A 12,270-nucleotide genomic window follows, 5' to 3' on the forward strand; every position below is an offset into this window, starting at 1 on the left:
ACCCCTGGGCCCAGACTGCGGTCCTGGAGGAGGAGGTCTGGGCTGAGACCAGGGGCTCGGCGAGGCCACCGCCACCGACCCGCTGCTTGGTGTAGACGCGGGCGCTCCTCGCGCCGCGCCGTAGTTGCCGCGACTTTGTGCGCAGAGAACCTCGGGCCGCGGCGACCATCCGCTCAGCCTGGGGACCCCCGGCCCGGCCCGGCGCGTCTGGAGCCCCGGGCAGCCTGAGTCCGCGCCCGCAGTTAGGCCGGGCCGGCTCCCTCCACCTCGAGAAGTTTCTTGCCCGCCGCGCGCGGGGACGGCGCCCAGGCTGTTCCTAGAGTCCTCCTGCGCCGGCTACGTGAGCTGCAGCGTCCAAGACTTGTTACACGGGTTTGATTCAAAACCTGATAAATTGTACTTAACGCTATTTGAAATTTTTAAACGAAATTATTCACAAGATTTTTAATCCTGGACAATTTTTGTTGAAACTCTAATTACAGGTCACCTTAATTACCAGCCCAGCCCCCAAGGATCCCTAATTGCCTCCTAATTGAATAAAACAGGGGGCTAATCGCGCCCACGGCGGCGGCCCAGCGAGCTGGCGCGCCTCCCCCAGGGGTTGGTTGATGGGACCCCCGGGCCGGCCTCTCCGCCCGCACCAGGCCTCTCAACAGAAACGAGGGACTGGGTCCCCTGCCCTGAGCTCTGCCCAGAAGGGAGACGCCCGGTGCGTAGGGGGCCGCGGGCGGGGAGGGTGGAGGAGGACCGGCCCGCACCTGCACCACGACAGCAGCCAACGGGAGCAGCGGGGCGGCCCTGAGCGGCGCAGGGTGACTGGGGACCCCAGGGCAGAGCGGGTGCCCTTCCCCCAGGGAGCCCGTCGGGAGGTCACTCCACGAACAGGGATCCCCCCTCCAGCGGGGCCTCGGCACCCTGTCACGCCCGCGGGGCCCCCGGCAAGCCAGAGCCTTCGGGCCATCAGCGCACCGCCGCAGGGCACCTGGCCTTGGCCGCCAGCCCCGCACCCCGCCCCTCCACCGCAGCCTCCGCGTTTTCGCCCGAAGCGGGGTAAGCCGCCAGACTCCCGCTGGACATTTCCTGGCGCTGCTGCCCTACCAGGCGTCCAGATGGGAGGCTGCTGTCCGGCTCCTGGGAGAGGACGAGTGGAAGAGGCAGGCCTCCGCCCTCCCCCACCCCCGAGGGTGGGAGAAGGCTGGGCCCAGCAGAGCTGCAGCCTGGCCTGTCTCTGCCGGGGAGAAGGAACCGGCTGGCAGCTCAGCCTACAGCCAGGCTCCCCCCACCCTGTCACACACATCAGTCTCCAGGGAGGCGCACGGAGCCTTCATCCAGCAGAGGCAGTGCCCTCACCCACACCCCAGGGGCTAGGTGGCAGTCAGCAGCTGTCTGGAGGAGACTCTTCCCGGGCCTGCAAGATGCAGTGTCTCGGACTCTGGGGTCTGTCACCTCCACGGGGATCAGGCCTCACGGGCCCTTCCATGAGGGCCCTGGCTGGTTGCTGTTTCGGGGCCACATCCTTCCTCCCACTGGGTCCCTATCTGCCCACCTGGCCCCCAACAGCGGCAGAAACACGAAGCTTTTGTGTGGCATTTCATTTTTAAGTGTGGGCAGGGACGGCCCCGTTTCCCCACCGGCCAGCAAAGCCTAGCCGTGTGTGAGGGGACCCTGGCACCGACCTGTCCTCACCCCGCTCAGGCTTCCCAGGCCCAGCTTGAGATGGAGGGCTTCCCAGCAGCTGACCTGCAGCCCTGGCCTGAGTGCCCCAGTGTCCTCTGACCTTACAAGCTCAACTCACAGCCCCCAGTGTGGGCCCCAAAGTTGCTACCAACTCAGCCAGCACGCAGACCCAGCGGGAGAGACCCCCTGGAGTGGGGTCCTGGGGAAACACAAACAAAATCAGAGCCCCAGATGCACCCTCTAGGGCAGCCCCCCAAGCTCTGGATGGGGGGGGTCACACCCCAGCCCCGACCTGGCTGTCCTTCCATGCCTGGTACACGGCTGCAGGCACAACCCAGTCCCGCACACTGGCCTCGGAACCATGACCTCTTCCCTGCTCCCAGCCCCCTGACCCTGGCCGGGATGTGGCTTGGAGGGAGAGGTTCTGTTGGTGGCACTGGGTCTGCCCCACTGCCTCGGATTCAGGTAATGGAGTCAGGTCCCTCGGGACGCCCACATCTGCTTAAAATATTGTCCAAAGAAATGAAATTTCTCAGTGGATCCAGTGATCTGTGTCGGGCAGGCAGCGAGCTCCCGTGCCTGCCTGGGCCACCTTTTTGGGGAGGGCTGGGGGCAGCTGTCCTGGCTGTGGAGCACAGGCAGGAGGGGTCCCCACAGCTCACTCCAGTGTGGCTCCAGCTGGGTCTGGGCCTGACAGCCCTGCTCCACACAGGCTTTTTCTCAATAAGGACTCCCAGGAAAAGAAACCCTGTGCTCTGCCCTACCCTTGGGTCCAGTTCTCCCACCTCTGAGCCGGGCTGCAGGTCGCTGCCAGGCACCCATTCTAAGGCCCTAGGCAGAGCCGGGCCGGGAACCTTCCCCACCTGGCTGGCGTGGAGTACACAGAGAGCTGAGGGCCAGACGGGCAGCCGGCGGGCGTGGGACGCTCACAAGTTTCCGCGGCCGCGCCGAGCACCCTGAGCCGGCCTCTCGCTTGCAGCGAAGGCCCGGCGAGAATTCGGCCGCTTTCCACTTTCTCGCTCCAGCTTCGGGCCCTTCCTCGGGAGAGCCTGACCCGGGCAGCCTGCCGCCGGGGAGCCGAGCCACTGAGGAGATCCGCGGTGCACAAACAGACCCTGACACGCACACGAACACGCATACTCCGCGCGCCCGCCGGCGGGCAGATAGCACGCGCGCAAGCCACCGAACGCGGGGCCTTGTTCGCACCAAGAGGGGCCAGAGGTCACGGGAGGCCGGGGAGGCCGAAGCCACGAGCCCTGGGCAGAGGAGACCGGCTGGAAATGGGCGCTTCAACGAGGGGCCCCGAGCGGCTGCGGGCGGAGTCCAGGGTCGTCCTGCGGAAGCTGGGAGCTGCTTTTCCCCCGCGGGCCCGACGCGAGGCCTACGACTCGGGGGGAGGGGGCGGTGCGGCTGAGCCTCTGCCGAGCACCGAACCGAGAGGGTAGGACTTCTTCGGAAAAGTGCCGCGAGTTTCGCGCCCCCCGGGCTCACGCTTGGGGGCTCGGCCCTGCGTGCTGCGAGGCCCGGACGGGCAGGGTCGGGCCCAGGAGGACCGGACCGATCGGCCTGGTGGTCCGGCAGGGATTCCCCAGGGGAGCAGGCCAGGCGCCCCTTCTGCGGGTGGGCGGGCGGCCGCGGAGGAGGGGGCGGCGAGAGCTGGAGGAGCCGAGAACGCTCGGGACGGCGCTCGCCGCTTCGCTGCAGCCGGGCCGCGGCCGGGCTTCGGGAGCCGCGCTCGCCGGGCCGCGGCGCCGCCGCCCCCACCTGCCCGCCTCTCGGGCCGCAGCCCCGGGCCCGCGGGCCTGGCACCGGATGGCGCCGGCGGCCGGGGCGCGGAGGGCGCGCGGATGGCCCCAGGCGCGGCGGCGGTCTGTGGGGCGGGCGGCGAGCGCACCAGGCCGGCGGCGAGGACCGGGCTGGCGGCGGGCTGGCGGCGGGCTGCGCGCGCGGAGCCCTGGGCTCGGCCCGAGACGGAGCGAAAGAGAAAGTAAGACCGGGGACCGGGCAGTCTCGCCGGGGGCAGCTCTGTCCCCGCCGGGCCTCGGGGCGGTGCCAGGCGAACGGGCGCGGGAGGGTCCGAGCGGGGCCGAGGTCGGCGGCGGCGGCGGGGAGGAAGGCGGCCCAGTGGGAACTCTCCTGCCGGGAGCACCGGCGCCGGGGCGGCCGCGCGGGCTGCCGGAGTCGCGCAGGAGCGCCCGCCACCGCGCGGGGCACCAGTTGGGAATAAACTTCACGACCATAGTTCCAAGCCCAGGAAAACGCCTCCATTTTGCTCCCCCAGTGGCTGTGGCTGTCCTGCCGTCGCCACCCCTGCCCTTGCGCCCGAGGAACCGGGTGGGCGCCGGCCCGCGCCCCCTCCTGCGCCCCCTCCCCGGCTCGGGGTCTCCCTCCTCTGCGCCCGGCTGGCGGACGCCAAAGGCGGTGCTCTAGCGCCCACTATTTCAAAAGCCCGGAATATGATTTGACCAGGACTGAGAGCCACTCGGAGAGAGAGGGAGAGAGCGAGCGAGGAGGAAAAAGTTGCTCTCCCCTTTCGTCAACTTTTCGCTAACTTTCGCTTTTCGCTCCCCTCCACCCCCAGCCCTCCCCCTCCGCCCCCCTCCCCGGCCCCCACCGCGCGCCTCGGGTTCCCGGGCCCGAGCGCTTGACACTGGGGGGGGGGAGGGGGTTCGGCGAGGAGGGGGCCGGCGCCTTCGGGGAGCGCGCGGCCCGGGCGCCCCGAGCCTCCGCGCCGAGCCCGGCCGCCCCGGAGCGCGGGAGGCGGAGCAGCCCCCGGGCCGCGCGGCCGATCCGGGGGCCGAGAGCCTGAGGCGCGCCGGCCGCGCCCCGACGCGCACCCCTGGCCCGGGCGCCCCGGCCCCGCGGCCCGGGCCCGGCGGCGCGGCGCGGCCGAGCGCGGGAGACTTACTTTTGGCTAGCTTCCTCGCCCTCGCCTTGGATCGCATGGTGTCGGCTCGCGGAATCTCTCTCCTCCTCCTTGAGTCCAGAAGCAGCTACACACTATCTTCATCTCCCCAGCATTGTCAGTTTGGACACCTTCGCACATGCGCACAGAGCACTCAATCTGACACCCCTCGCCGGGGCCAAAAAAACTTTGCAATGTATTCATCATCCTCATCGTCGCGCCGCCGCCGCCGCCGCCTCCTCGGCGCGGGATTGGGGGGCTCTCCTCGGCCTTCCTGGTCTTCACCTCACTTATCTCTCTCCCCCTCCCCTCCCTCCCCCTTCCTCCCCCCTCCCTCCCCCTCCCTCCCCCCTCCCTCCCCCTCCCTCCCCCCTCCCCTTTCAGCGCAGCTCGGAACTGGCCCTTTAAGAAAACATTCCGTGCTCGGCGCTCCCGCCCGGGGCCCGCACCCCGGACACTTTAAAAGGACCCAGGTGGCCCCGGAGGCGAGGTGACTATTCGCCCCCCCCTTCCCCTGAGTCGCGTCGCGCTGCTGCTCCCGCCCCAGCTGGGGCCGAAGATGGAGTGGCGGCGGCGTTTGTCCTCGAGACTTCCTTGGATATGGGGGCAAACGCGCCGACAGTTCGGACGCGGGTCTGGCTGGTTTTGCTTCGTCTTATTGCATTTTATTACTAATTAAAAAGCTTTGCGTTCACCGTCGCCCCAGCCCGCTTTCCTGCTGGCTCTCCCCTCCGCCCCTGCCCCTGGCCCGCGATCGCCCGAACCCGGCTCCTTCGAAGCCCCCTTCGGGCCCCGCCGCCCCCCTCGGGCCTCCCCGGCCCCCGCCCCCACCCCGCCCCCACCCCTTCGCCCCCACCCAACCGCTCTAGCTTCGGGCTCCGCGGCTCAAAAACAACAGCGGCAGCGCCGCCAGCTCCGCGCTCCGCCACTGCCCGGGCCGGCGGGCGGGACTCGGACCCGCCGCCCTCGGTCCCGCACGGAGCCGTAGGGAGCAGCGCGCCGGGCACTGGGGAGGCGGCGCCGGGGCAGCCGTCCCAGCGCCGGGCGCCCTGCACCTCGCCGCCTCGGGCCGGCCCGCTCTCTCCTGCCTCCGCGGCCCCAGGTGAGTACCCAGCGGCGCGAGCGCCCGAGCTGGGCCACCTCGAGCGACCGGAGCCTCTGGGGACACGTCCCCCTGCCCTTGCGCGGCCCAGGTGCGTCTCGGGTGGGAGAGCCAGCGAAGGAGCAGGTGCCGGAGCGCGGGCGGGAGCCGACTGGGCGTTCCTTCTGCCCCACAGCCCTCAAATTCGGAGGGGCGGCGGCGGAGGGGCAGGCTGGGCGCAGGCAGCGTGTTCCGGGCCCAGGGGCCTGGAGGGGACGCTGAGAACTGCTCACTCGAGTATGTCTGGGATTCGAGAAAGAATTGGAAGCAAACGGAGGCGCTGACCCCCGCGCTCTTTCAAGTACCAGGGTTCTGCCAGGCCGCGGGACTTGCAGCTGCCAGAGAGTCTCCCTGAGCCGGGGAGGGGTCGTGTGCGCGGTGCGGGGTCTCTGCCGCCCTGGGTGGGCTCCGGGCCGTGCCCCTCCCCTTTGTTGTGCAGTGAGACCAGTGGCGCCTCCGCTGGGACCTACATTCGGAACCCCGCGTCCTCGCCATAAAAGAGGTGAACTGGCAATGTCCAAGGAGCTGCCCCCAAAACCTCGGGGTCCTAGCAGAGGCGCCCCGATGCCGAGGGGCGCATGGCCCACGCTACCCCAGAGGAAAGCCCGACGGAGCCGGGCTTGTCAAAAGCCAGCGGCGGCAGCACGCTGAGCCTTCCACCCTGGCCTCTCGGCCGTCCTCAGCCGCTTCCCTGCCGGGATTCGAACCCCGACGGAGCCCCCACTGCTGGGGGGTGGTGTGTCCAGGCTTGAGCCCGCTCGCTTGCTGACCCGGACGGAGAAGGCGCTCTCTGCCCGGCCGGGATGCCCACTGACCGCCGCCTCTGTTGTTTCCGGCCCTTGGTGAGTGTTGCCTGCGGTGGCGGCCCGAATTCACCGTCAGCTCAGTCCCCTGGCCTGCAGCCCTCCAAGGGCCTGTGGCTCGCCACCTCCCCCTCGCCGCCTCCCGAACCCTGACCATCTTTCCTCAGGGACTGGGCAGAGAACCCCCAGGCTCAGAGGCCCCCGGGGCTTGGAGGAGAGTCGCCACGGGGGGGCTAGGGCATGGCTGCAAGTCCTCGTGGGCTCAGAGTCCTCTCAAGCCGAGGGTGTGTGGGGGGGGGGGGTCGCTGGGACAGGCAGGAAGGGAGCTGGAGCCCCCCGCTCTGGAGCTGGAGCCCCCCGCTCTGGAGCCGTCTCCCTCGCCCAGCCACGGCAGGCTCCAGCGGGGAGCAGAACTGCGCTGGGGCGCTGGCCAGAAGAGCGCAGACACAGGGTCTCCCTCCCGCCTCGGCACCCCAGATTCTCCCAGCCAGGTTAGGTGTGAGGCCTGGGGGGAATACAGTGGCTCCCGTGAAGCCCTCCCACCTGCAGAGAGGGGGTCCCCTCCGCACCCCACCCCCAGCTTAGCACGGCTTCTCCCACCCGGGTGGCAGCCGGCAGGACCCGAGGTCAGGAAGGCCCAGCCTCTTCTGGGGGTGCCCCAGCTCACTCAGGCCCTCTCTGTGCTCCCTCCCTCAGCTCATGAGGTGGTTAAAATTGTGGGGCAGCCTCCGGACTCTGGGACTGCACCCTTGCCGGGGCCCAGGAGAGGCGGGCAGGCGTCCGGGGAGAGGGCCCGGCTGCGCTGTCTCTTGCCCGTGTCCCCTAGGGCCCTGGAGGGTGGGGAGAACTACAGCTCAGAGCCTGCCTGGGGAGGGGTAAGCTAGTGACCAAGGGAGACAGCCGAGGTGCTGACACCCCCAGGGTGCCAGCCACATCAGCTTGAGAAGCCCGGGCAGCCGTCCCCAAGGCCATGGCCCCGGCCAAGGTTGGGTCCCGGCCTGGCCAGGCCCTGCCCCCGCGTGGTGAGACTTAGACCTGACGGGGAGCAGGTCAGGCCTCAGGGAGAGTCCTGAGGAGCAAAAGGGTGGAGCAGGGAAAATCAGAGGCAGGTCCTCCGGGGCGCCCCGCTCTGTGTCCTGCCCCGCCGCTGACATGAAGAGACTTGGGGAAACAGGTTGGGCCGGGGGGGCTCAGCCAGAATAAGGCAGTTTTCATTTCAATGGTACTAAAAGGTTTAAAGGCTGTTTTCAAACTGAGCTAAGCTTTGGGGAATTCTTGTGGCCGGCCCAGAGCTGGGGCCTGGGGACTCCGCACTGGGGTGGGAGCACACAAGTGCCGCCCAGCCCGTCCCTGGTACCCTCATCAGGGGCTTCTGTCCCTGCCAGGCTGTCCGAGGCTGGTGACGTGTGGGTCGCCCACAGTGATGTGCTCTACACCCTGTGGAGTTTGGGAACAGACTTCAACGCTGCGGTCTAGGGGACGGGCGGGGGCACTTTTACCACCAACTTCTCCCGCAACCTAGAATCCTGCTTCAGGCCAGAGCTCAGCACACTCCCAGCCTCACCAGCAAGCAAGGAGGTGCAGCTGGAGACCCAAGACCCAATGAACTCCTTTGGGAAGAGGCTGGGCTTGGGAGAGAGCAGGTGAAGTTGGTCCTGCAGGGCTATCGTAAGCCTCACTGTGGGCCCCGGGGCTCCCAAGAAGCCCATTTGTAGTAAACCACACTGGGGTATAGTACACTCCCAGCGTCCACACTGCGGGGCTAGAGGAAGGGGCCCCATGCCAACTGGAAGGGGCCGTGCCTGTGGAGAGGAGGTCCACGTCGTGAGATCTGTGGGCCTGGAGGTGCAGGGTCAGAGCCGTCCAGCGGCCCAGCCCAGGACCTCAGGCCCAGGGAGCCCCTCTGCACACTGTGGCTGCGGGGTGGGAACAGGCAGCCAACGGGCCAGACGCACTGACCCTGCTAGGTTCCTGCTGCTTTCCTCCACGTTCCCCTCTGTGTTCACCGAACTCGCCCTTGGGCTCCAGGCACTCAGTCTCCTGGCTGCATCGGATGACGGTCAGGTTCTGTTCACCCTCCAGTTTCTGCTCAGAAAAGAGTAGCTGAGAGAATAAAGGCAGGCTCCGTTCGTTTACACGGGGACGCCTCTCAGGAGATCCGGAATCGCCCCGGGAGGTGTCCAAACCACCGGTCCTCGCCCCACCCCCGACTTAGGGCCACTGAGTGAGGCCAAGATGGGGGTCTCCCTCTCTGGGCACATCCTGCCGCACACTAGGTGGAAATGGCTCCCACTTGAGCAGCAGCAGGAGACCGCGCGGGATGCTTGGGGACAAGCAGTATGGTTCCCACTGCACACAGAAGGAAGCGGAAATGGTCTCTGTGGCCAGCAGGGGACCCAGTCGGGGACTGAATGCAGAGGGCTTCCAGCCTGGGGTGAAGAGTGTTTGGTCCAGCATGGGGTGGGGGGCACAGGCAACCCACAGAGCCCTTTCCTCCCCAGCCGGGCCTCCACACTGGCCCCATGGTGGGTGCTGCCCCAGCACCGCATCTCAGCCCCAGACTGGGACCACAGGAGCCTCCCTGGACCCTGGGGTTAATATTTCAGACCTCCTTTTGCCCCTCTTCCTACCCCAGGCCCAGAGACACTCGCTGTGACCCAGGTAAGTTTAGAAGCCAGAAGCACACAGGACCTGATTTCTGGCCAGCGAGTTCAGAAGCTATGTGGCGGCTCAGAGCGGAGGCCTTCCGGCACCCACACCCAGTCCCTGGTTCTGGAGTGGGTCGCAGAGAGGGTTGGGGACGCTCCCAACCAAGACTTCCCAGGAATGTGAGCCATGGAGCTGATTGCGAACAAACCCCAGATGTTTAGAAGCCTACTTCCTTCTCAGGCAGGAGGACGCTCTCTCTTGTAGACGGGCAGCCTCTTGGGAGGGCTCCGGTGATTCCTCTGCCGGGATCTTGGAGTCCTGGCTCAGGCCACCATCTTGCAGGAGCGCAGGTGCCCGTAAGGGGCACCTGGGGTCTGCCACGTGCTTCGGCGGGATGTGATCAGGAGTTTTGTTTTCTTTTTTTTAATTTAAGAGATGGAGGCTGTGAGCTTGAACTCCCTCGTTTGAGCCAGGTGGGAGTTGACTCCAGTATCTCGGCCCAAACCAGCACCCCAAGAAGCGCAGAAAGTCCCTGGCGACTCGTTCCCCCGCAGCGCGCAAAGCGGGCGGGACTCAGCGGCTAAGTCCCCGGGCTCCAGCAACCGCGCGGGCTCCGGCTCCGGCCTCGGCCGCCGAGCGCAATAAACGGAATCGGTTTCCCACGCTTCCCCTCTCCATGCCAGGACTTTTCAAAACTCGCTTAAGAATTCCGTCGTCCAGTTTGCGCGGGTCCTGAGCCTCGCGTTCACCCCGCGCCGCCTGGAGAGAGGACCCTCGCGCCGCCCGCACCCCCGGCCGCCCGCCCGCGCACGCGGGGAGCAACTTCGTTCCCCTCAGCGCCCTGGCCCTGCGGCGCGGGCAGAGCTCCGCCCCGCAGAGGTGGCACTGCGGTCGCTACGGAACGCTGCCCGCGTAGACGCGGCCGCCGCCTTCTGCTCCAGGTTCCGGCTGCGCGCAGGCAGGGCCCTGGCAACAACGAAAGCGGAGAGCCGCGTCGCTTTTCGGGCGTCCGAGTCCCGGGAGCCTCTGGGCGGGAAGCCGCCCTCCGCGTCCCCAGACGCTTCAGAGCCGAGCAGACTCCCCCATCCACACCTCGGTTTGCCAAGCCCTCTCCTCTGCGTCCTCTGAACCTTGGTCCCTGCGCCTGCACCGCGACCCCGTTAGTCTGTAAACCAAATTTCGCCTTTGGTCCTGCCGCCTCCTTCCGACGTAACCGTGGAGGAGGATTTCTTCACGCCTCAGTTTCCCCATCTGTGCAATGGGGCAAAATACTCCTGCGCCCCTCCCAGGGTTGATGTGGGATTGGCAGGGAGAGCGGAGGATGGAAAACGCCCGGCGGGGCCCAGCGCTGCCCACCTTTTGGGGCTCAGAGGTCGTGCCCAGACTGGAAGGGGCCCAGGGTTGCTCTTGAGCGATCGCTGCCCTCCCCCTTTTCTCCCCCCGCCCCCACCCCAGAACTCCCCTCTCCCCGGAGCGGTGGCGGAGGTGCCAGGGTCCCTCTCGTTGCCCAAGCGTCTCCAGTCTCCGCCCTGTCCCTGGACAGGGTTTCCCTCGCCCTGGGCGGTTCTCTCAGTTTCCTTTGGGGCCCGGATGCAGGGAGGTTTAACACAACAGGCTCCAACTCTCGGGGTGGTACCACCGGGCACCCAAAACCTCACAGAGGGTGGGTGCTGGGGATGCCGGGGGAGGGGGACAGGCGATAGAAGCCCTGATTCCAGCTGAGCTCGCAGAAGGGAATTTGACCCCGTCCCTCCCCCTCCCCACGCCGCGGGGTGTCGGGCTTCTGGGCGGGGCCCTGGGGCGTGACCCAGGGCTTAGAGATCAACCTTAAACTAGCCCAGCTAGTGATGAGGGAGGGAATAGGGAGCTAGGGGAGCTCGGGGAAGGGCACGGCCTGTTCAAACCGTCCAGGCTGCCCACTGCTTCTGGGCAGGACCAGTGGAGGATGGGGGGGTGGCCAGGGGGCGCCAAGTGGACACACCCTCCCCAGGTCCCCTTGACCTGCCACTAAACCAGTAATCGCCGGCGGCTCTCTGAACCGGCAAGAAAACGGAAGAGACCAGGACCGCCCCAGGCAGGGAAAAAAATTACCTCTTGTGCTGAGTGACCCGAAGCTGATGGAATCAGTTGGGGATTCCTGTCCGCTGGGGCAGGGCTGGCTGCTTCTGCCCCTGGCGCCCAAGCGCAGGACCCGGGGGCTCTAGGAAGCGAGCAGGGCTCCGCTGCCCCTGCCAGGGCTTCTCCACCTTCTCTCCCTTCTGCGAGGGCAGTGGGGCTCCGTCGCCCGTCCTCCTTCTCAAATCTGCACGAGGTTCCCCGGTGAAGGAAGGAACGGTGGCCGGAATGGCAGAGACATGCTAACACAGGGCCCTGCGCCTGCAGCTCAAGCAGGTCAGGGGTCCTCCTTGAGGACTGAGGGACTAGGGTAGCAGCCCCTCACGCATGGGGCACGCCCCCATGATATCAGTGGAACTATGATGAGTGCCTTGCCGGGTGGGAGGCAGCAGAGGGATTGCCTGGGCACTGCCCTCACCCTCACTAACACAGGACGCCTCCCCTGCCCCCCCGAAGGACAAGCAGACTGCTGGGGGGAGAGGGGGGACAGGAGGTGCTCAGCTTAGAGCCAGCTCCTTCCCCATGCCACCTGGGACTCTGGGTCAGCCCCCCACCGGCCTCCTGGGCACCCCAATTTCCTGCTGTGCAGTGTGGGGTGCTGTGGGCACAGCTGCCTGCAGGGGCGGGGCCTGGCACCTCCTGGGAGCGCTTGAGCACTTGGAGAGGGGACTGCTAATGGCCGGAGTCCCTGCACCCTCTGACCCCTCCTCTCTCAGCACCAAGGCCTGCTCCCAGGGCTCTGAGCTGGATTCGTGGAGGGCAGATCCTCGCTCCCTTGCTGGACACAGAGGGCAGATCGGGCCAGGACTCAGGATGGGGCTCCCGGGAGCCGTGGGTCCCCCTCACCCTGCAGCTCTGAACACACTCCCAGAGTCAGGCCCATCCTCTTGACCTTGGTCTGGTCAGAGGGGAGGCTGTCCGAGGGCCAGCTGGTCTCCTGGCACCTGCCTTCAGTGCTTCTTATAGGTCGCCACCTGCCC

At 67.3% G+C, this 12,270-nt stretch overlaps 1 protein-coding gene across 1 annotated transcript in view; it reads right to left on the bottom strand.

Annotated features, from left to right (window-relative positions):
• PRDM16 (PR/SET domain 16) overlaps nucleotides 1-4,841 on the bottom strand; it is a 322,309-nt gene extending 317,468 nt beyond the window's left edge. Inside the window, exon 1 of the mRNA XM_060284012.1 lies at nucleotides 4,586-4,841. Within this exon, the coding sequence (XP_060139995.1) occupies nucleotides 4,586-4,622 (37 nt within the window). The 5' untranslated portion in view covers nucleotides 4,623-4,841. The remainder of the gene's footprint in view (nucleotides 1-4,585) is intronic.
• Nucleotides 4,842-12,270: the final 7,429 nt, after the last annotated feature.

Source organism: Globicephala melas, chromosome 1, assembly GCF_963455315.2.
Source record: "Globicephala melas chromosome 1, mGloMel1.2, whole genome shotgun sequence".
Taxonomy (NCBI): domain Eukaryota; kingdom Metazoa; phylum Chordata; class Mammalia; order Artiodactyla; family Delphinidae; genus Globicephala; species Globicephala melas.